The sequence below is a fragment of the Malus domestica genome, chromosome 06 (genome assembly GCF_042453785.1).
Source record: "Malus domestica chromosome 06, GDT2T_hap1".
Classification (NCBI taxonomy): Eukaryota; Viridiplantae; Streptophyta; class Magnoliopsida; order Rosales; family Rosaceae; genus Malus; species Malus domestica.
In genome coordinates, this window is record NC_091666.1 from 34,090,554 (window position 1) to 34,113,548 (window position 22,995).

General features: G+C 40.9%; 4 protein-coding genes across 6 annotated transcripts; all 4 read right to left on the bottom strand.

The window, feature by feature from the left end:
- Positions 1–3,858: 3,858 nt before the first annotated feature.
- On the bottom strand, positions 3,859–5,568 carry LOC103438052 (loganic acid O-methyltransferase-like). The gene is made up of 3 exons (XM_008376588.4): positions 5,260–5,568; positions 4,518–5,174; positions 3,859–4,409 (listed from the first exon to the last, which is right to left on the bottom strand). Exons 1-3 carry the CDS (start codon positions 5,350–5,352, stop codon positions 4,074–4,076), a joined length of 1,086 nt encoding a protein of 361 aa, XP_008374810.3. The 5' UTR covers positions 5,353–5,568; the 3' UTR covers positions 3,859–4,073.
- Positions 5,569–8,495: 2,927 nt separating this feature from the next.
- Positions 8,496–10,280, bottom strand: LOC103438051 (loganic acid O-methyltransferase-like). The gene is made up of 3 exons (XM_008376587.4): positions 10,018–10,280; positions 9,138–9,794; positions 8,496–9,000 (listed from the first exon to the last, which is right to left on the bottom strand). The coding sequence occupies exons 1-3, from the start codon at positions 10,120–10,122 to the stop codon at positions 8,659–8,661; spliced, it is 1,104 nt and encodes a 367-aa protein (XP_008374809.1). The 5' UTR covers positions 10,123–10,280; the 3' UTR covers positions 8,496–8,658.
- A 155-nt stretch (positions 10,281–10,435) lies between these two features.
- LOC103438050 (loganic acid O-methyltransferase-like) lies at positions 10,436–12,352 on the bottom strand. The gene is made up of 3 exons (XM_008376586.4): positions 12,228–12,352; positions 11,439–12,110; positions 10,436–11,314 (listed from the first exon to the last, which is right to left on the bottom strand). The coding sequence occupies exons 1-3, from the start codon at positions 12,330–12,332 to the stop codon at positions 10,982–10,984; spliced, it is 1,110 nt and encodes a 369-aa protein (XP_008374808.2). The 5' UTR covers positions 12,333–12,352; the 3' UTR covers positions 10,436–10,981.
- Positions 12,353–14,044: 1,692 nt separating this feature from the next.
- Positions 14,045–15,930, bottom strand: LOC103438049 (loganic acid O-methyltransferase-like). 3 transcript variants are annotated; one of them, XM_008376585.4, is made up of 4 exons: positions 15,792–15,930; positions 15,603–15,680; positions 14,759–15,433; positions 14,045–14,492 (listed from the first exon to the last, which is right to left on the bottom strand). In XM_008376585.4, exons 2-4 carry the CDS (start codon positions 15,672–15,674, stop codon positions 14,163–14,165), a joined length of 1,077 nt encoding a protein of 358 aa, XP_008374807.3. In that variant the 5' UTR covers positions 15,675–15,680; positions 15,792–15,930; the 3' UTR covers positions 14,045–14,162. The 3 variants fall into 3 exon arrangements, with proteins under 3 accessions (XP_008374807.3, XP_008374804.3, XP_008374806.3); XM_008376582.4 differs by having other exon boundaries at positions 15,603–15,704; positions 15,792–15,925; XM_008376584.4 differs by having other exon boundaries at positions 15,603–15,688; positions 15,792–15,921.
- Positions 15,931–22,995: the final 7,065 nt, after the last annotated feature.

Genomic DNA, 22,995 nt, shown 5'->3' on the forward strand with positions numbered 1-22,995 from the left:
CACACCTAACTAAACTCAAATCAAGACATTAAGGTACAGCAAATCTAAATCACATTCAAGGAAGGAAAATTGCTTGTAATTTGTTCTTCCTTCAAAATATCGCCTTGATCTAGGAAAGCAACTCAAAAGATAAAGAAGTGTCGTTAATTTCTTCGTTCTAATAAGTAAAGTGTAGAGTTCATGAGAATGAACCTGGCAAGTAGAGTTCATGGCATAGTTGTCCCAACCATCTCCGCCTTTCATCGGAAAACCTTCACAGAACTTGCTAGCTTCCTCTTCTGCTGCCATCTATCTCTCTCTCTGTGTGTGTGTAATTTATATGTACTGGTGAGTGTGACGGATGAGAAGCTGCTATACGTGACATTAATCCATGCATTCAAGGTAAAAAGCTTTAACTATGCGACACATGAACTTCATGCATAGTGTAAGTCGGAGAAAAAGCTAAAAGTGCTCATTGGTGAAACACCCCAACCCCATTTATTTTAAAATAATTGTTTGGACCTAAATTGGTGAGCCAAAGGGCCCACCCCTTTTATTTTGTCCCCCGGTCTATCTCATCTTTGCCCTTCCCTGTGTTCTCCCCTTTATTTCTCTCTCGAAATCTTCTCTTCCTCACTCCCCGATCTCTCACCTTTCGACCCACACCTGAGAACACCCACACCTGCAACTACTCTACTCGAGAACATCATCATCGAGCATTGCTCTGGTCTCTCTTCCGTCGCAGCGTGATTGGTGAAAGCAGAGAAAATGACCTTCGGCGAGTTCCTCGTTGCTTCGACGATAGGTAAGCCTCGGGACTTCTCTCTCTATCTATGTACTCTATATCCCTCTGTCACTTGAAAACATTCTCATCCCTCCCTCTTTCTTTTGCACCGTGATTACACACACCCACAGCTGCTCGAGGACATCACTATCATCTCGTCGTCCCTTTCTCTCTCAACGTGCGAGGCTTGACGGAGCCCAGGAAAACCCAGCGAACCCGTGGGCACCCAAACCCGAATTTTGAACACCACCGGCCGTTCCAAGGTAAACCAAGGGTATAACCTCACTCCCCTCTCTTTTCTCTTTAATTTAATGCATAAATAAGAGCTTAGGGTGTAGTTGGTCGGAGCTGTAGAAGCTCCGGTGAGCACCAGGCCTAAGGGTCTTTTCCTTTTATTTGGGGCTTAAAGCCCGGTTTTTGGTAACTAGGCCCGCGGGCCGTGCCTTGTGGGTGTGTTTGGGCTGTGTGTGTTGTGTGGTGTGTCCGTGTGTGTGTATGTATATTTAGTGTGTGTGTGTGTGTGTATGTATGATTGTGTATGTGCGTATGTGTATATGTATGCACGTGTGTGCGTGTTACCGTGTGTGTGTGCATGTGTTGTGCACGTGTGTGGTATGTTGTGTGTGTGTGTAAGTGTGCATGTGTGCTATGCACGTGTACATGTGTGTTGTGCAGCATGTGTGTGTGTTGTGTGTGGGTTTGGGATTAAGCCCAAACTACCCTTTTTATTTCTAGGCCTATCTAAAACCAAAACCCAATATATCATAATCCTATTTAACCTAAACCCTAATCCGGATTCAAGCCTCAAACCCATTTGACCTAGTTTGACCGTTGACCCCCGGTCAACGTTGACTTTTTGGGTTTTCGTCCAAGACCCTTCTTAGGGTAATTCGACGTCCTGAACCCATTTTCAATGTCCGTTTTCCCAAATTCAATCGTTTGACTAAATGTGCTATTTATGTGCTTAGGGGCAATTATTGTGACGCTTCTGTCTTCGCTAGTGACGCAGCTTTTGACGGCTAAGTATTGTGAGTGGACCCCTTCTAAAATTACATGATTTTATAGTTTAATTACATAAATGAATAGCATGCTTACGAGTTTATGATTTGATTTTATGTTAAGCCTGTTTATTAAATATATTGATTTCGTCTCGTGTTTTTGGTGAGGAATTAATTATTGGCCTATTTTGAGCTATATTTTAATATATAGTATTTTCTATAAAAACCATAAACTGGTAGACTATCTGATGGATGACGATAGGATGCTAGAACATGTTTTCGAAACCCCTTTTTATAGTATAGACAATAGATGACTTTATACTATAAAGTGGTTATTTATGAGAGGCGTAACTATTTGTGCGTACCTAGTGGACACTATGCCGCCTGGGGCGAGGATCTGGTGTTGGCAGATAAGCCGAGAGAAATAATCCCTAGCTACGGGCTGAGGGACATGGAGCAGGCATTGGGCCAGGAGTTGGTAATCTCTGACTACGGGCGCAGAGACCACAGAGCAGGCATTGGGCCGGGAGTTATATTTATTCAATGATCCTTCTAGCATCATACCACGCTTACGAGACGATTTATGGGACGTTTACTGTTTTGATTTCTGCGATATGACTTTTGAGATATTTTGGCATGCTAGAGTTTCAGAAAAACCTATCACTTATTATGTTAATAGTTTTCATTATATATAAACCTAGGGGTTAGTATGTTCATAACTGTTTTTGTATTATGTATATATATGAACTTGGTCCACTCACCCTTGTTTTGCGCCCCCTTTCAGGATTTAGAATCTAGGCATACGATCCCGACATCAACGTTTTCGCATTGGCATATTCGAGTCCTCTCGGTGTAGGACCCTCATCTTTTTATTTATTCAATTTTATATTAATTCTTTTAGAACTCTAGTTAGTTGTATGCTCTGAGCACGTTCCTAAATTTCTAATTCATTGTATTTTTAAATTCATAACCTTTATTTATTTCTTATTCTTAGCTTTTGTATCAATTAATGGTTTTCGTCACCCTCGGGTGTCGGCCAGCACGTGTCTATCCTGGTATTCGGGAATATCAGGGTCGGGGCGTGTCACTTGGTGTAAGAAGCGCTTTCTGAAGAAGCATTTGTGAGATGCTTTTTTTGGTGAAGCAGTTAGGTAGATTTTCAGTGTGTTTGCTCCCTAAATCCGCCATGGTGCCTTGCGGGTAAGCCGATGATTTACTTCACATACGAGATTGGTGGGTGCGGGCGTGCCACTACTAGATGCCGCTAGTAGATGGGATTTAAATGATTGAGGTTGCGCCTTTTGACTTCAAATCAAGAGATTGTGCCTATTTGAGTGGGAGTTGCTCAAATCAAGGTTCTTTCTTTGCCTTAAAAATAAGGACTTTACTTATATGGAGAGGTAGAACAATATGTAAATGACAAAGGAAAGTGAATGACTAATATTGTAGATTGCTTGTAATTTATATGACTGGAAATTAGTACATAAAAGCTACAAATGAGATCGATACCGCAAGTGAGCAGCAAAGCTAATAAACTAGATAAAAGAAGGTTTTTGGCCAATTTGGTTTGAGCAGAGTTTGTGCTTGTATTTGTTTGGTTGTTTGAGTGTCTATAATCCTTGTGTTTGGGCTCCTTTAAATAGAGATCTGGAGGAAACCCCCTGCTGAAGACACTGCATCTGCCCGAAAGAAACTTGGGCAGTTTGTATTTCATTTGCCAACTTGCATGGAGAAATAATATTAAAAGGGAAACTTGCATCTCTACCACATACTTTCATCACATGTTTTCCCACTTGTAATAAACTAACATTTAAAAGAAGCAAGTTGGCTCTTTCACATGTTCCTTGTTCGAAAGCTCTCATGGTGCATTCTCATCCACTTGCATGAAAAAACATGCATTTGTCTTTGATTAAACAACTTTCTTGGCAAACCTCCACCACCAAAACAAATGGGAAAAACAATATTATAATGTCAAACCCATCCACTTGCAACCAAATATCTTTCCAATTTAGCTTTCTTGCACATTAATCCTTCAAATACCATATTTTACCCAAATTGCCCAAATAAGTAAAAATAGGTATATTTTGAGTGTAAACACAGTGAAAGGTTCAACGTGTTTGTATGAAATTAGGAAATTGAAGAAACGGTCGTGAACAGACGTGTTTCCTACAAAATCACCCCATGAAAGACAGAACAGTAGAAACGCTTATGAAGATTACTACAGGAATTGAAAAACAGAACGGTGGAAACTACATTTAGAAGCTAATGGGAAGATTATCCCATGATTCCAAACATAATATAAGTTCCAATCTCTAAGCCTTGCGTTTAAGCACAACGAGAAAGCTTATCGACTTTCCTGCATCAAAGATTGAGGATTGCTCTTCAATTTTCTTGCGGTATAAGTCAAAGACCTCGTCTAAGATTTCTTCTCCGAAATGTTGTTTGATGACTCCTTCCATTGCAGCTCTCATGTGAGTTGCAAGCAGTTTGGCTTTAGAGACATTGTCCGGGGGCACGAAAGCAGGTAAGTTCTCTATTCTCTCCATGCTAAAACATCCATTTCGTCCTACCACAGCTTCCACTTCTCCGGGAGACATGCAGTACATAGGTACGTTAAAAGAGTCTACTTTCTCCTCATCAACTATTCCCTGCATTAAACAAAAAACGCACAATTATTGTAAAATCGGATACAAAGTTCTCTTCCGTTTCTGATTTATAACATATTAGACTGTTTACGCGATTGCGTATTTGTGTACCTTTCTAACCAAGTCAACGAGGCAAGATCCTAAAATTTGGAAGGTCATATTTGCCTGAGAAAGAGAATGAGGGGTACCATCAGGGCGGCCTACGATGATAAGTACCATCAGTCCTCCGTACACAATCTCTTGTGCCCTGACATTTAAGAAGCACTCCATGTCCTCGGCGTATTGAGCTTCATAAGCCTTTAGTACTTCATCGGTCGAATTTGAGTAATGAATTCGTCCTTTGTTCCACGCCATACTGTTTCTGTCCGCTACTTCTTTTGGCACTCTAGAAAGCCAGTGATTGGCATATGAGGAGTGAACAACTTGTACAGAAGCATTAGGAAATAGGCGACCGTAGAAAGAGCCAGGCACGCCCACTGCACAGTATCGTCTGTTCTGAGGGAGGGATTTGAAGAGCGTATTAAAATCATTCGGAGTATTGTCATTAAAAACGACTTGAAATTCTGGGATTTGAGCATTCAGCCCTTGGGTTTGGCACTTGTGCTCCACGGCTTCGAGTATGTTTTGGACAGAATAAAATGTGTTAGGACCAACAGAGCAACCCAAATCTGCAATGGTAAAGGTTTTGGACGATGATAAGATTTCGATATCGAAGTTTTCTGCAATTGCCTTGCTTAGAAGTTCTTTGGTAGCATCCACAACTCCTCTCTGCACAACAGAAGATTACTTTTATACATACATAAATACACACGCATACACACATAGATACAATCTAAGAATGCTATAAAAGAACCTGGAACGTTGAGTTTTTCGCATAGCCATCGGAGCCATCTCCACCTTTCATTGAAAATGCTTCTGAGAATGTGCTGGCTTCCGGTGCTGCCATCTCTCTCTCTCTCTCTCTCTGTGTTTTCTTGGAGGGGAGATGTTGTTTTGGTATATTTGTATTGCATCATCACTGCTACTTGACACCAATCAAAGACAGCAAAACTAATTAAGAAATGGAGAAGAAAGTACAACTGCAAAAGTCCATGGTGGTGATGCAATTTCAGACCAACTATTCAACTTTTTCTATGTTTTTTTGTTGTTGTTAAAGACTTTTATGCATAAAATCGAATAATATCTTATCTATGGTATATTTAGCAATTGAAAAATTCCTGGATGGAATTGCGTCTCCGTCCCTGGACTGCTTCTCCATACTCATACCACGTGGACTTACCTACAACAGGTACGTCACAGTGGTTGTATCCCAAACAAGGTATTAAATATCGATGATATCGGAAATATTGGTAGTTCAAAAACACGGAAATTTCTATGGAAATATCGGGATATTATCGATATCGATAAAAATTGAATAAAAACCATGGAAATTGTAAGAAAAACTTGGAAATTTTTATTGAAACTTTGCAGAATGTTTATTTAGTCAATTATCTATTAGTTTATCACAAAAAAATTAGAAGGAAATGCATTGCATGATGGATTTAACTGATTTAAGTTGATTATACAGCGAGCTGGCAAACATTATGAGTGTAGAAAATATGTAGTAATTAATGAAAGAAATTTAAACACACCATAATCATTTATATATAATGAATTAGTATAATATTTTACATTTTATACATTGCATGGTAAGATACATGAGTGACTTAGTACCACATAGAGTTTCTATGAGGTTCAAAATTTTGACTATCTTCATCATCTCTATGTGTATAGTAAGTGTATTGTGAAGAGTAGTCATCAAATGATAAATCCCCAAAATAATTTTGCATGTAATTGTCAACATGCCACCCATATGGATCCGAGATTGGTTGATGTTGTCCATAAGCAAAATCATTTGAAGATTGAGTCTCAGATTCTTTCCATGAATCGCTCGATTCCATCCCAACAGGAATGGGATATAAAGGGTAGGGAAATGGTTGGTTATGAGTATAACCATAGTTACTACTTCCCACTCCAACAGAGTCCGACGTTATAGATAACAAGTCATCTTCTTGACTTGACAAAGTCCCCTTGCCTCTTTCTCTACAAGTATAGTCCTTCTCTATGACACTAATTCCTAGTCCTGCCCGCCTACTGCCATGGTCCTCATCCTGTGTTGCATGCGTGAAGTTTGCCTCACCAGTGAAGGGGCTCATAAATCCGGGAGGTGGTCCAACATATTGAAGACTAAACCTCACGATGGAACAAAATGGAAGACATTTCCAATAGCTTCAAAAAGCAGGGTGAATATATTGAAGACCAAACCTCACGATCACTGACACGTGGGCTGGATATTTTGAAAGCAGGTTTGGATTTTGTTTTCTTCTCTCGGATAACACACACACACACACACACACACACCCCACTTCCACACACACACACACGCATAGACCACTTCATTCTCCCTCATTCCTCTCCTCATTCATCTCCGGTTCTCCCCCCATCTCTTTTCTGCAAGTCTTCTTCCCAGAGCAGACAGACACACACACACCCCACTTCCCCGTGTTTCCCCCTTCCCCAATCCCTCGAACCTTCTCCCTCATTCATGTCCTTGTTTCTTCTCCCCCGGAGCGCAGACCACCACACCCACACCCGCCGAGCACCACAGTGGCGCACACTCCGGAGAGCACCATCACCACCTGTGGACCGTTCCTCTTCCCTTTCTCACCTCCCGGTGACCACCATCAGGCAAGGGGATCCATCAAACAGTTTGATTCAAACTCGAGCGGGTTTTGGGATCCGGAGAAAATGGATTTTTCATTTCCGACAACGGAGGCGCAGATCTTGGGTCTGAGCCTGAATTGTAGAGAAAGATCTGGGCAGCTGCAACAACGCAGCCTCGACTACATTTTTGACGGCGGAGCCACGACGATTGTTTCGATAATATCGAATATATCGCGATATTTTGACGACAATTAGGGGGATACGTGGGAAAATATCGGTCTCTCTGAAAAACGATAATATCGGCGATATTTTGCCGATATTTTAGTCATTGATCCCAAATCATTAACACGGATTCATGTGCAAAAGTCAATACGTGACATGAACTTCATGCATAGAATGCACAGGGATGTTAAAAGTCGAAAGTTCTAGAGGAGATCAATGTCTAGCATTAACTGAAGCATAACTTTTGATTGGCTTATCAATGCGTTGCGGATGTGATAGATGATTCACTGTAATCGGAAAGTCTTTTGACAGCTTGACGAATGCCACAAAAGTGTGTTCAAATCAATTTTTCGTGCGCTTAAGAACAACAGGAAGGTTAATTGCCTTCCCAGACTCAAAGATGGATGGTTGCTCTTCGATTCTCTTGCGATACAAGTCAAAGAGTTCGTCTAAGATTTTGTCTCCAAATTGTTGCTTCACGAGTCCCTCAGTGGCAGCTCTAACATGAGATGCAAGTAACTGGCTAATTTTAGTAAATTGTCAAGTGCTGGGACACGACGTAAGTTTTCCATTCTCTCTGAGTCTCTGATAAAACAACCATTTCTCTCCACAGCAGCTTCGAGTTCTTGGGGAGACATGTAATACAAAGGTAGATTAAAAGAAGGGGATCTACTTTTTCTTCCCCAACTACTCCCTGCATAAAGGAAAAACACATAGAAGTCATTCCGTCGGATACATTATGGTGTTATATAATCAATCTTAGATCAGGGGGTCATTTTCTTACCTTCCTAGCCAAGTCCATGGGGCAAAACCTGAGAAGTTGATGAGCCTGGTTTAACGAAGAAAGTGTACGAGGGGTATCATTCGGGCGGCCTGGAATGATAAGCACCATCAATCCTCCATTCACAATCTCTTGTGCCCTGGCATGCAGGAAGCATTCTATGTCCTCAGTATGTTGAGCTTCATAAGCCCTTACGACTTCATCAGTGGAATTAGAATAAAAGATTTGTCCTTTTTTCACTCTTCATAAGAAGAGTGAACAAAGTGAATGGAAGCATTGGGATATATATGAACCTAGAAAGATCGGGTACGCCTGCAGCATAGTATTGCCGGTTCAGAGGGAGGGATTGGAAGAGCATGTTAAAATCATTTGGAGTGTGACCATTGGAGAAAATTAATAGAATACCATCAATTATATTTAGAGGCAAAGGTTTACAAACATCATTTAAACAAGAGCATCGATTTCTTCGTTCACAAGGCGAATCCAACAAATTTTTAAGGCAAAGGAAGTTTAACTGTAGCTTGACAAATACCAAACTTCATCGCATCAATTTGCCTTCCGCTTAAGAACGGCCACAAAGTTAATTGCAGTTGAAGTCCCCGCTGTAAGGATAGAGGGTTGTTCTTCAAGTTTCTTAAGGTACAAGTCAAAGAGCTCATCCAAGATTTCTTCTCTGAAATGCTGCTTGATGACTCCCTCAAAGGCAGCTCTTACGTGTGATGCGAGTTGGGTTAAAGGGACAGTGCGAGGAATCGGCACTTGAGGTAATGTTTCCAACTTCTCTAGGTTAAAAAGTTCATTTCTTTCTACAGAAGCTTCCAGTTCTTGGGGAGTCATGGCGTACAGAGGTATGTTATATGCATCTACTTCCTCTTCACTCACTACTCCCTGCACACATAGCAGCGATAAAGGAAATGTCTTTCGCAATTCTACGCAGCGCAATAATTGAAATATCATTTTTTCTTGTTGTTGCTTGTTAAGTTATATAGAAGTTATTTCATATGACAACACATATCATTGCTTACCTTTCTAGCCATGTCCATGAGGCAAGACCCTATAAGTTGAAAGGTCACATGTCCCATTGAATTTGAATGAAGGAGAGTATTGGGGTTGCCTGGAATGATGAGTACCATCAATCCTCCTTCTGCAATCTCTTGTGCCCTGGCATTTAGAAAGCACTCCATGTCCTCAGCGTGTTGAGCTTCGTAAGCCTTTAAGACTTCATCAGTGGAATCTGAGTAATGGATTCTTCCTTTGTTCCATGCCGGACTATTTTTGTCCACTACCTCTTTTGGTACTCTAGAAAGCCACTGAAGGGCATAAGATGAGTGAAAAAAGTTAATAGAACCATTAGGAAATAGGCGGCCGTAGAAAGAACCAGGCACGCCAGCAGCATAGTATCGCCTGTTCTGCGGGAGGGAGTTGAAGAGCTTGTTAAAATCATTGAGAGTATGATCATTAAAGAAGACTTGAAATTCAGGGATTTGTGAGTTCAGCCCTTGGCTTTGATACTTTAGTTCAACAGCTTCGAGTATGTTTTCAACAGACAAAAAAGTATTTGGCCCGACCGAGCAACCCAAATCGGCAACGCGAAAGGTGTTAGAAGATAACAACACGTCTGTGTCAAGCTTTTCGGCAACTGCCTTGCTTATAAGTTCTTTTGCAGAATCCACGGCTCCTTTCTGCAAAAGTGCAAAAACCCCCGTCAACATATTTTTTAATCTATTTGCTACATGTTAATATAACCATACACAAAATGCGTCAATCTTAGTAAACATTGAGATGAAACCATTATCGGAGTTGTTAATTGCTGCTTCGCAAGAGATCATCAAAATCTTGAGTAACAGAATGAGCGTTACAAAAGAACGGTTTTCGCAATTAAACAAGAAATTGAATCCTCATTACCTGCAAAGTTGAGTTGTTGGCGTAGCTGTTGGGACCATCTCCACCGCTCATCGGATGTGCTTCGGGTTCAGAGAAGTTACTGGTTTCCTCCTCAGCTGCAGCCATCTCTCACAGTTTCTTTCTCTGGGAGTGGGGTTTTATGTCATTATCGTATCTTGAGGGGCATATATAGAGATAATCAAAACACAGAAACAAATTAATTAAAAGTAAATTTAATAGTTAATGGTAATGAAGCAGTGTAAGACAAATTGGACGGCTAGCTTAATAAAATACAATGCAATTATATGTAAATCCAAAGGTTTTCAAACAGATTTAATATATTTTGCAGGCTAGAGAGTATCTCGCTCCTGCAGCGAATTTTCGGTTACGAGGGGAATCCGACATTTCCATCTTGTCCTTCCAAGCCACTTGAGGTAAGTATCGTGAAATTCACACTTTGTTTTTGCTACAGATTTAATATATTTTGCAGGCAGCGAATTTTCGGTTATACAAGGGGAATCCGACATTTCCATCTCGTCCTTCCAAGCCACTTGAGCTAAGTATCGAGAAATTTACACTTTTTTTGCTACCTTTAGTTCTTCTCGTCTCATTTTTATACCTAAAGTTACGTTTTGTTCACATATTCATACTTTTGTTACTCTTTCCGTCAAGTGTGCTGTTAATTGATGACGAGTAAGTGACTAGGCCACCAGGCCACCAGGCCACCAAATTTTCCAGATGTGACCAATTAAATAAACATTGAAAATTAATTCTTAATGAAAAATTAAACCAAATGTGATTCTTTGACTCCAATTCTGTTTGATAGGTTTAATTCAATTTCTTGACCGATAATTACTACAAGTTGGAAGAATCAGCGTTTATTCTCTACGGTGACGAGTCGACGACCATGATAACTAATCTGGTGTGGGGGTTTGAAGAAAGAGAGAGGAGGGCTGGTGATGGCGAGGAGGAGACACCGTAACGATCAATTTGCCTTGCGTTTAAGCACAGCAAGATAGATAATCGGCCTCCCTAACGCATACTCGAGGTGTTGCTCTTCGAATTTCTTGCAACACAAGTCGAAGAGCTCGTCTAAAATCTCATGGCCAAAGTGCTGCTTGATAAGCCCTTCTATGGCAGCTCTGATGTGAGATATGAATAGTTTGCCAATGGAGCCACTGCCTTGTGGAAATGGCAGATTTTCGATTCTCTCCACGTTAAAGCATCCGTTGAGTTCTACAGCAGCTTCCAATTCTTCCAGAGACATATAATATATCGGCACGTTGAACGAATCTACTTTCTCTTCGCTAACCATGCCCTGCAGAAGGGAAAACTAGAATGTTAGTAAAGTTCAATCAAAGATATTTCATCTTCCAATTTTTCATCTATCACATATTAAATATGGGATAATAATGTTTGAAGTCACAACATATTTTCATTACCTTTCGAACCATCTCCATAAGACAAGATTCTACTAGTTGATGAGTCCCGTTTCGCGCTGCACGAGGATAAGAGGTTTCGTGAGGGAGGCTAGGGAGGCCTGGAATGGTAAGTGCCATCAGTCCTCCATGCACAATCTCTTGTGCCCTGGCATGGAGGAAGCACTCCATGTCCTCGGCATGTTGAGCTTCGTAAGCCCTTACTACTTCGTCCGTGGAATTTAGGTAATGGATTCGTCCTTTATTCCAAGCAGGGGAGTTCTTGTCTGCAACCTCTTTCGGCACTCTAGACATCCAATGAATGGTAAAAGAAGAGTGGAAAAAGTGAATCGAAGCGTTAGGAAATAGGCGACCGTGGAAAGAACCAGGTACGCCCGCTGCACAGTACCGCCTGTTTGGTGGGAGGGAGCGGAATAGCATGTTAAAATCATTCGAGGTGTGATCATTGAAGAAGACTTGAAATCCAGCAGGGATTTGAGAACTCAGCCCTCGGCTTTGATACTTCAACTCTACAGCTTCAAGTATGTTTTCAACCGCGGAAAATGTATTAGGACCGACAGAGCAACCAAGATCCGCAACGCGAAAGGTACTATTGGAAGATAACAAGATTTCTACGTCGAGCTTTTCCGCAATTGTCTTGCTTAGAATTTCTTTGCCAGCATCCACTAGTTGTCTCTGCAAAACCAGAGATTGTGAGGCATGATTATATAGCAGTTACTTTGTTTTGGAACCATAATTTGTATAGAAAGACATCGAAAATTCATCAGTCCACAAAATTAACAAAAGAAGAACCTGGTAAGTGGAGTTCTTGGCATAGCTGTTGGGACCATCTCCACTTTTCATTGGAAATGCTTCAATTAGTTCCTTTGGTGCAGCCATCTCTCTATTTCTCTCCATTTTCGTGCGGTTGGAGTAATGGCACGTATTGTCCCCTGGGGGTTGTTATAAATAATAAACATATCTAGTTCAGCTGCTTGATATTAAATTAATTAAGACTAATCATCGTTGTTTATGACCAATTTTTTCGTCGTTTTCCAGTCAGCTGTTTCTTTTTAAAGACAAGGACAGAAATCCATTCGATTCGATGAATTAAAAAGGAAGAATTTTTACCAATTTTTACTTTTTATACTGCTAGCATTGCACAATTGGAATTCATCCATTTTGTTTCATATTCTGTTCCGTCTGACTTTACCAGGTAGAATTTTAACTTATAGGCAACATCAAAGGAGAGGCAGACAACATAAACTACGTAATTTAACCATTGGACAACTGCTAATTAACCAACATTACGCCGCGGTTGAGCATCAAACTCTCGGCAGGCGGCATCTATTGCAAAATATGAGCCAAACATAAAAGAAAAAAAGACCATACTGTTGGTTGTTATATGATTCCAACCACAACTTCGACGCATTGCCCATGCCGAAGGGAAGATCGAGACAGACAGTTGCCCGATGCGCATTCTAATCAATATTTGCGAAAAAAAGACCATACTGTTGTTTGTTATATGATTCCGACCACAAATTGGACGCATTGCCCAAGCCGAAGGGAAGATCGAGACAGACAGTTGCCCAATGCGCATTCTAATCAATATTTGCGCTCGAGAAGTTTGGGGAACGTGGTGAAAGAGAGTAGTCAAATCATTTGAAACTTGGTCGTTGGAGTATACGTGGAATTCCGGTAGGGAAGATTTCTAGCCTTCGATCTGAAATGTTTGTGTTACAGTTTTTATGATGATGTTGACTGCGATGAATGTGTTGGTTTAGGGTTTTCGAGTATCCCCTCAACCACCATTTGTTGTGCCTTGGCCCGTTCGTTAGTGTGAAAACGAGATTCAGATTACAACCTCACTAAATCACACTCAGTTGAACAAAATAAAATACAAGAAATAAAGATACTAAGAAATTTACGAGGTTTGGCAAAAATCCTGCCTACGTCCATGGAGAGATATTGTTCTTCACTATGAGAATAACAGTACAAGATACACATGAGTTAAATCAACATAACTCAATCCCGAATCCCTTGCACACCCACTTATAGAATTTTCTAAGAGCCTCATTCTACCCCAAGAGTTCTTTCACTAGAATATTTTTCACTCAAGCTCTCTTGATTTTCTCTCAACCCATGTTCAACCTTTCTCATGGTAGAGCCAAATGCTCTAACCATCTCCTTGGATGCTTTCCTGATGCAGACCTTCTCCCTCGGCAAGCACACATAATGCAAGCATTTCCTTGCATTAAATAAAGGACAAGCCATCATCACATTTCTTCATAATCATTAAAGTAAAAGCAACCCTCTTTTTCTATTTTCTTACAAGCATAAGCATTGTGTCTTTACTCATGATGATGTCCACCAAACTTTTCTTTGTTTAGTTTACTAGCCGAAAGGCATTTGGTTTGTTGTCCACTTTTGCTTTTACTTTGCAGCACTTGTTTGCAACTTTCATGCAGCCCACACCATGTGATATTTCCACCGAAAGCAAACACAGGTCATTTCATCGTTGCCAGCACAAAATATGAGCCAATCACAACACCATTGCCTTCAGATTTTTCAATTATATAACAATCTCAATAACTAGTTTTCATAATCCAACCTTCAACGTGGAAGAGAAATTAACAAATCCACCACCAACTTTTATTCCTTACAAGTTACAACGAAAGCAATAGAGCAACAACTAAGAACAGAACATAAAACAGATCAACTGAATATGGACAACGTATCTTTATTTTCTCAATGTTTTCGCTTGAGAACGACAAATAATGTGTAAGCCATATCATCAACACCAGCAGTGAGGACCGGACGCGGTTGTGCTTCGATTTTTTTTGAGTACCGATCGAAAAGCGAATCTAAAATTTCAGAGCCAAAGTGGTTTGTGAGAAGGCTTCCCATGCCGGCTCTAACCTCTCCTGTTGTACTATAAGAGGGGGACGCCCGAGGTTGCTTTTCCAGTCTTGCAATCTCAAAACACCCGTTTTCGTGTACTAGCTCACTCAGCTCCTCCATTGATGGGCTGTACGTTGGATGGTTGAAAGTGTCCAGTTTGTCTTGGCTTATTAACCCCTGCAATGCCCATACAAATTTAAGTGTTAAGATTTCAGAAAGACGGGTCAACGGTCTACCACTAATTACATTATTGGCAGGTTTGATCATTTAGGATATAGAATTGACCCTTAGAGCTTTTATTCTGGGTTTTAAGTATTTCATTTGACTCTAAACCTAAAACTGAAGCGATTAACTAATCCAAGACTACGATCAATAAAATTTGAGTCACGGTTCTGCACCTTCAAACGACCAATAAATGGGACCAAAATTTGACGATTACCTACCTCATTTACCATATCTATAAGGCAAGATTCAACTCGTTCGTAAAGCGGGCCACAAGAACATTCCCTTGGAAGCGTCCCATCCGGACGACCGGTAACAAGAAGCACCAGTAAGCCTCTAGGAGCGAGCTCTTCCGCTCGAGCATCCAGAAAACACTTCATGTCTTTTGCATACTGAACTGAATATGCGTGACCAACTTCAACAGGCGCATTCGAATAGTACATCCTTCCCTTGTTTAATATAGGTGAATTCAAGTCGGCTATGCCTTCAGGTACCTTAGAAAGCCAAATGACGGAGTACGCAGAGTAAACAAAATTAAGGGATGCCTTGGGGAACAATCTTCCATAAAATGATCCGGGAACTCCAACTGCGAAGTATTGCCTATTCGGGGGAAGGTTGACGAAGAGAGTGTTGAAATCGTTTGAAACATGGTCGTTGAAGAAGACATGGAATTCCGGGAGCGAAGAAGATTGGCCTTCGTTCTTGAATTTTTGTGTCACAGTCTCCATAATATTGTCGATCGCGATGAATGTGTTGGGGCCAACAGAACAACCTAGATCAGCAATGGAAAATGATGAGTTTGAAACAACATTTCCTTGTGACAGATGATTTCCAATGTGTAGGTTTTCAAGTATGGCATCAATCAGCATTCCCTTGACAGTATCGGCTGCCTTCCCCTGCACGGTAAATAACTAATCAACCCCTAATTAATTATTTAACTAAATTGATAAGTGTGAAAAACTTTACAGTACAAATTTCAAACATACAACTAGCAAAGCTAGCTATGCATTTACAGAACCGGTCAGCAGCATCTGCAGGTTACTAACTAGGGTAGGAAACATGTACCTGTGCACCGGAATTTTTACTGTAGCTGTATTGGTCGTCTCCTCCAGCCATAGGAAATGATTCTTGATCCATCCTTCTCTGAAAAACTTTCAAGAAATTAATCTGTATTAATGAGATAATTAGCAAGTACTCGTGATAAGATGACAAATTTGGCGACAAGAAAAACCCGATAACGTACAGGATTAATACCTTTTGAATTAAGGAAACTGGTGATTGAACTTAACCAGTTAGTTAGCTAGGGCAAAAGTACCTGCTCCAAAGGGTTTACATGCATGCGCAGCTCAGTAGTACCATATCTCTCACCCTACTTAACTTATTTATACTTTTTATTCTTGGACTAATCAACATTTCATCCTGAGATGAAGGAGAAGCACGTACGTATGTCGCACTACGACTTTTCATATTTCATGAAAGTCAAAGCATGTCATCTTTGAACTAGGGCGGCGAAGTTGTAGTAGCTAGACTACTAGCTTGTTTGTAATAAGGGACTATATATATAGGGATGTACTATCCACAATACGTTGAAATGAAGGAAAGCTTATTTATTGATATCCCCGATAAGCTACAAATATGTACATATACATGAGTCAAAATAAACACACAAGAGGGAGCCTTCACAAAGGTTGCTTAGGAGAAGTCTCAGCAGTCGGTAGAGCCCCAGAAAGAGAAGGCACCGGAGGGGGATCATTTGGAGCCTCAGTACTGGACAGAACCCTAGAAGGAGGAGGCATCAGAGGTTGATCATTTGGAGCTTCATTACGCGGTACAGCCCCAGAAGACGAAGGCAATAAATGCCTTTGGAACAAACCCACAAATCTCTGATGATCAAGTAAAACCTGACCATCAGTTTCCTTCATCTGGTCAAGCTTCCTCTTCATGTTTGTAGCATAGTCATGTGCGAGCCGGTGCAACTGTTTATTCTCATGCTTGAGCCCTCTAATCTCCTGTTTGAGACTCATCACTTCAGCCGCCAATGATTCAACTTGGCGGGTTCGAGCAAATAGGCGTTGGGCCATATTAGACACAGAACCTGCACACTGAACACTGAGAGCCAGCGAATCCTTAACAGCTAACTCATCAGACCGTTTGGAAAGTAGTCTGTTATCTTTGGGAGTGAGAAGGTTCCTGGCCACCACCGCAGCGGTCATATCATTCTTCATCACGGAATCCCCAACGGTAAGAGGACCAGTAGGGGAGACGAAGGATGGGCGCCATATGTTGTCTGGAGAAGGCGGGGCTGCCTCTTCAACAAGGTTCAAGTCAAAACGACGGTCGGAGGGGCCAGACATTTTCAAAGGTGTTGAAGAGAGAAGAGGTCGGACAAATCAAGATCTTAGAAGTGCAAGAATGAAGCTTCTACTGGTGGAGATTCAAGTGTGCTTTAGAACTTAATGCCAGCCCCTATAAAAATCTGCACTCGACGGAGCTTCAGAAATCGAAGAGGCGCCTGCTCAGAAATCGAAGAGGCGTTTGCTTTCTCAAAAGCTGAGCTGCTTAGAGATCACGAGGGTTGATCTCAGAAATCGAAGAGGCTTTTGCTTTCTCAAAAGTTGGGCTGCTCAAAGACCACGAAGGCCGATCTCAGAAATCGAAGAGGCGCTCGCTTTCTCAAAAGCTGGGCTCCCCAAAGACCACGAGGGCCGATCTCAGAAATCGAAGAGGCACCTACTTTTCCAGCCTTGTTAGCACCTGTCACACGCACACTCAGCTTTGCGAAAATTATGGGCATTCTGTCGAAGACTTCTGGGGAAGTAGAAAACACATGAATCTTACTGTTCAATCACCCACTTCCCACACGCAACAATAGCTCATGGGTACCACAGATAACTTTGCCAAAGTTCTCTGCCAAAGTTGAGCACGTGAAGCTTGCAGCTCCCACTACATCGCTCTGACCAAGAAGGGTAAAAGAATAGCAAAGAAACAGCACTAACAAAGTTTAGACCCATAAATTTTGAAGGTCTAGCTACCATATTATTACCCACAAGGGTAAAGGAACAGTACCACTGCTGGATAATTGGAAAGTCCCTGTGTGTCAACCTCTGTGCTTCGTGGCAAGGTAGACTAGCAAACATGCCCAATCTTTACTCACATTCGAGAAAACACTCCCAATAAGATTGCTTGCTCCAAAATCGAAGAGGCACCGTCCTCCGAATCTCGAGAGCCAGACTCCCAACATGACTACTTTATTAAAAATCGAAGAGAGGGTAAAGGAACAGTACCATTGCTGGATAATTGGAAAGTCCCTGTGTGTCAACCTCTGTGCTTCGTGGCAAGGTAGACTAGCAAACATGCCCAACCTTTACTCACATTCGAGAAAACACTCCCAACAAGATTGCTTGCTCCAAAATCGAAGAGGCACCGCCTTCCGAATCTCGAGAGCCAGACTCCCAACATGATTACTTTCTCAAAAATCGAAGAGACACTGCTCCCCGAATCTTCGAGAGCCAGACCCCCAGCATGATTGCTTTCTCAAAAATCGATGAGGCATCGTTCTCCGAATCAATCGAAGAGGCGCTCGCTTTCTCAAAAGCTGGGCTGCTCAGAGACCACGAGGGCCGATCTCAGAAATCGAAGAGGCACCTACTTTTCTAGCCTTGTCAGCACCTGTCACACGCACACTCAGCTTTGCAGAAATTATGGGCATTCTGTCAAAGATTTCTGGTGAAGTAGAAAGCACATGAATCTTACTGTTCAATTACCCACTTCCCACACGCAACAATAGCTCATGGGTACCACAGATAACTTTGCCAAAGTTCTCTTCCAAAGTTGAGCACGTGAAGCTTGCAGCTCCCACTACATCGCTCTGACCAAGAAAGGTAAAAGAATAGCAAAGAAACAGCACTAACAAAGTTTAGACACATAAATTTTGAAGGTCTAGCTACCATATTATTACCCACAAGGGTAAAGGAACAGTACCACTGCTGGATAATTGGAAAGTCCCTGTGTGTCAACCTCTGTGCTTCGTGGCAAGGTAGACTAGCAAACATGCCCAACCTTTACTCACATTCGAGAAAACACTCCCAACAAGATTGCTTGCTCCAAAATCGAAGAGGCACCGTCCTCCGAATCTCGAGAGCCAGACTCCCAACATGACTACTTTCTCAAAATCGAAGAGAGGGTAAAGGAACAGTACCATTGCTGGATAATTGGAAAGTCCCTGTGTGTCAACCTTTGTGCTTCGTGGCAAGGTAGACTAGCAAACATGCCCAACCTTTACTCAAATTCGAGACAACACTCCCAACAAAATTGCTTGCTCCAAAATCGAAGAGGCACCGCCCTCCGAATCTCGAGAGCCAGACTCCCAACATGATTACTTCCTCAAAAATCGAAGAGACACTGCTCTCCGAATCTCGAGAGCCAGACCCCCAGCATGATTGCTTTCTTAAAAATCGAAGAGGCATCGTTCTCCGAATCTCGAGAGCCAGATACCACAGACCACTTTTTCAAAGTGCTCTGACAGAGTTAAAACATGTGAAACTGACAGCTCCCACTACCGTGCTATGACCAAGCAGGGTAAAGGAATAGCATTACTACTTGTTGTTAGGGAGACGCCTATATATGTCGACCTCCATCCCCAACGGACAAGCAGACCTGCAAAAATGCTCAACCCTTCATCATATCTGAGAGGGCACTCCCAACGAAGCCTTTCGAAATATTCAGCTTTCTTTCCCCCCGATAATACCTCTGCAAACAAGCTATACTAGAGCAAGAATATCTCATATCATCAGGGTTAAAAGCAAGAGTATCTCATATCATGCTTTTTCCCTGTCTTTTCCTTTGGCCTTGTTTTTACCTGCAAGACAAGGAGAAAGAGAGCAATCAGTCAGCACTTGGAATCAAGCTTCCAGCCAGGAACTGACTGCCTGGAACCTCTTACCTGATTACTTACCTGGCATTGCTCTCGAGTACTCATCTTCAACATCTTATGTTTCCAGGGAAGATTCCGCATCTGCTTGAGGAACAGATAGGGCAAGTGCGAAGGATACAAGGAAGCATGTGGAGACAAGCGTAACAGCACACGTGCCGATACATCCATTACTCTGTCAAAAGCAAAAGTATCCCATATCATCAGGGTGGAACGTACTCTAGATTTGATGGACTTGTTTTGACCCTCAAATTCTTCAGTCGGCCTTATACTCTGGAGGAAACCAGAAAACCCTCCAGCTCAGTTCAAGAATAAGCCTGTGGAAAGTTACTTCTTCAAAAGCAAAAGTATCTCATATCATCTCTTCTCATTTTTCTTCTCTTTATCCTTCATGCTGTTGCAAGATGGGGAGAAGGTGAACAATCAGTCGGAGCTCTGATTGCTTACCTTGTCTGTCACCTCTTTCAGCAGACCCCCTAGCTCGGCGACTTGGGGGACTCCTACTACATGGTTTGTATCGCGCTTGACCAAGCCTGAAACTACAAGTAAGCTTCAAGTGAAATTGATACATTACCTTGTGCATCTCCACCAGTTAAAGATACCACCCCTAGATGGAGGAAAAGTACTTCCAGAGAAGATGCCACATCTACCTATGAGACAGATAAGGCAAGTCAAGACGACACCACACTCCGATACTTAGAAGTTTCGTGATTACGAGATCATTCTCCCACAATATTTCCTAATGTCATTTGTACTAAATCATTCACTTGTACTCACTAAAGGAGAGCTTGAACCTATGTACTTGTGTAAACCCTTCACAATTAATGAGAACTCTTCTATTCCGTGGACGTAGCCAATCTGGGTGAACCACGTACATCTTGTGTTTGCTTTCCTATCTCTATCCATTTATATACTTATCCACACTAATGACCGGAGCAATCTAGCGAAGATCACAAAAAGCGACCGTTTTCGCTACCTAGGATCTATCTTGCAAGAGAACGGAGAATTAGATGGAAATCTCAACCATAGAATACGAGCTGGATGGATGAAGTGTAAGAGCGCATCCGGCGTGTTGTGTGACCGTCGTAGGCCACTGAAGCTCAAGGGAAAATTTTATAGGACGGCAATAAGACCAGCGATGTTGTATGGCACAGAATGTTGGGCGGTGAAGCATCAACACGTACACAAAATGGGTGTAGCGGAGATGAGGATGCTTCGTGGGATGTGTGGGCACACGAGAAATGATAAGATTGGGAATGAGGATATCCGAGGTAAAGTAGGAGTAGCCGAAATTGTAGGAAAGATGAGAGAAAATCGGCTCCGGTGATTTGGACATGTGCAAAGAAGGCCGACTGACGCTCCGGTTCGAAGATGTGACTACGGGACAGAGGTTCAGGGCCGAAGGGGTAGAGGAAGACCTAGGAAAACTTTGGAAGAGACTCTAAGAAAAGACTTAGAGTACTTGGATCTAACGGATGACATGACACAAAACCGAGCGCAATGGCGTTCTAGGATTCATATAGCCGACCCCACTTAGTGGGAAAAGGCTTTGTTGTTGTTGTTGTTGTTGCATCTTATTCGATGACCGAAAATTATAAGGGTGTATGAAAAGTAAAAAATAGTGTGTGAACATCACATCCCTATATATATATATATATTTGTTGGATAAATTATTTAGAGTTTGTTGAATTAGGGATTTCTAAGTTATTATATATATATATATATATATGTTGGATAAATTATTTAGAGTTTGTCGAATTAGAGAGTTCTAAGTTACTATTAAGATTTAGGTTTCTTTGTCATTATGTGCTCAAGTATGTTTTGATTTATCTCCACGTATATTTTTTTTCTTCTAAATATTGATGGTACGAGATAAATTTATTAATATGAAGAAAAAAAAGTTACATCTAATTATGGATGACAAAAACCCTACTCCTCGTAACACAAGAAACAAGAAGGGAATAACAAAAACTTTACCCCTCCTTAAGCTTGAATTAATTCTAGATTACTGTTTGGATTTGTGACCAAGTGTTGCACTGTGTTCTCTTTTAAATCTGTAAGAGTAAGAGAGAATTAAAGCATGTAGCTGTCAAACCTTTATTTTTATCTCTATTATTAGTTGGACAGGATATATTTGTGGGGAATACAACATGTAATGAAGAATACATTTGTGTTCTCTTAAGATCGTCATTTTGAGGACATGTAAGGACCAAATGCATATTAGTCACAGGATTATAATAAATTAGATCCAAAGGTTTAAAATATTTAATTAAATAAAGCAAAATCAACTTAAAATCCATGAAATATTAGAAAACTCTTTTTTTTATTTAGTGAGAATTTCATTAATTAATTGATGAGGAACATCCCAGGAATCAAATTCCAAGCTTATTAATCCAACGTCAACAAGAGATCTACACCTAACTAACAAGATAGATAAGCTCCCAAAACCTAAGCTTTATGAACCGGATCCAGAACCATCACACAATAAATCAAACCAAACGACAAATCAAACATAAAATATCTCGTCGACAAAGCGAGAGAGTGACCCAACGCAACCCGCAACTGAAACGCCATACTCCTATCAAGACCGTCCACGCCCAAAGCCGCCTCAATTGCGATCAGCATCTACCACAAGCCAAGCAAAGTGAATCTGCCATGAAATCGATTACGCAAGACGAAGCTGCCACAAAATCAATCGAGAAAAGTAATTCCTCTATGAAACAAGGCTGAGCACTAGCAGAACTCATCATGAAAAATAGTACTTGCATTAGTTGTGAGGCACTTCCTCTCCCATCTCTTTGTTACTTTCTAATTTATTTATCTCAGAAATAATATAACTTTTCAAAGCTTCATCAAAGTCAAATATATCCCCGATCTTTTGAGGACTACGTATTTAAAAAATTAGAGTTATATTATTAATTATTTTATACAGTACAATTAAGAAAAAGAGACCTCATAAAAAATGCTAATAATTTATGCGCTAACTTTTAAATTTGGACATTTTTATTTTATTAAATGTCAAGTTCAAGTTTTTTTTTTTTAACTTTAACAAAAAGCTTCTGATACTGTTTATTTTAACGAAAAATCACATTTTTACACTAAAAAGTCAATCATAGTATTATTCACTTTACCTTTTATTTTATCCTTATTGTTAAACTCAAAGTTTTTTAAGCCATTTTCATTAGTTTTTTTTTTACACAAAAAGCAAGACATTTAATGACTTTGAAATTATATTTTTATTCACGGAAGGTTAATTACTAAGCGCTAACCACCCCACCCACAACATGGCCAGGGGTCTGCTGTCCCCAATTACGTGTCTCATTTGTGTCTCATTTCTAGTTTCGTATACACCTAGGTGTCCAATCGTCATACCAACAAATATGGGAGAGATTTTTTAAGCGGTACTTCACGTCTTTATACAAATAAAGAAAATGATATTTTTGTTTTATGTTTCTCTCTACTTATATTATGACACGTAAAATACCCGCTTGAATACCTAGCATTTTAAAATATTTTTCTAATTATAAG

Coding starts and splice junctions, on each gene's coding strand:
- LOC103438052 (XM_008376588.4), bottom strand. CDS start 5,352: ATGGCAGCACCGGAAGCCAGCACATTCTCAGAAGCATTTTCAATGAAA. Junction 5,175..5,259: donor CGAAAAACTCAACGTTCCAG/GTTCTTTTATAG, acceptor TCTGTTGTGCAG/AGAGGAGTTGTGGATGCTAC. Junction 4,410..4,517: donor TCGTTGACTTGGTTAGAAAG/GTACACAAATAC, acceptor TGTTTAATGCAG/GGAATAGTTGATGAGGAGAA.
- LOC103438051 (XM_008376587.4), bottom strand. CDS start 10,122: ATGGCTGCAGCTGAGGAGGAAACCAGTAACTTCTCTGAACCCGAAGCA. Junction 9,795..10,017: donor CCAACAACTCAACTTTGCAG/GTAATGAGGATT, acceptor GCACTTTTGCAG/AAAGGAGCCGTGGATTCTGC. Junction 9,001..9,137: donor TCATGGACATGGCTAGAAAG/GTAAGCAATGAT, acceptor CTATGTGTGCAG/GGAGTAGTGAGTGAAGAGGA.
- LOC103438050 (XM_008376586.4), bottom strand. CDS start 12,332: ATGGAGAGAAATAGAGAGATGGCTGCACCAAAGGAACTAATTGAAGCA. Junction 12,111..12,227: donor CCAAGAACTCCACTTACCAG/GTTCTTCTTTTG, acceptor CTGGTTTTGCAG/AGACAACTAGTGGATGCTGG. Junction 11,315..11,438: donor TTATGGAGATGGTTCGAAAG/GTAATGAAAATA, acceptor TCCCTTCTGCAG/GGCATGGTTAGCGAAGAGAA.
- LOC103438049 (XM_008376585.4), bottom strand. CDS start 15,674: ATGGATCAAGAATCATTTCCTATGGCTGGAGGAGACGACCAATACAGC. Junction 15,434..15,602: donor GTAAAAATTCCGGTGCACAG/GTACATGTTTCC, acceptor TTTACCGTGCAG/GGGAAGGCAGCCGATACTGT. Junction 14,493..14,758: donor TTATAGATATGGTAAATGAG/GTAGGTAATCGT, acceptor TGGGCATTGCAG/GGGTTAATAAGCCAAGACAA.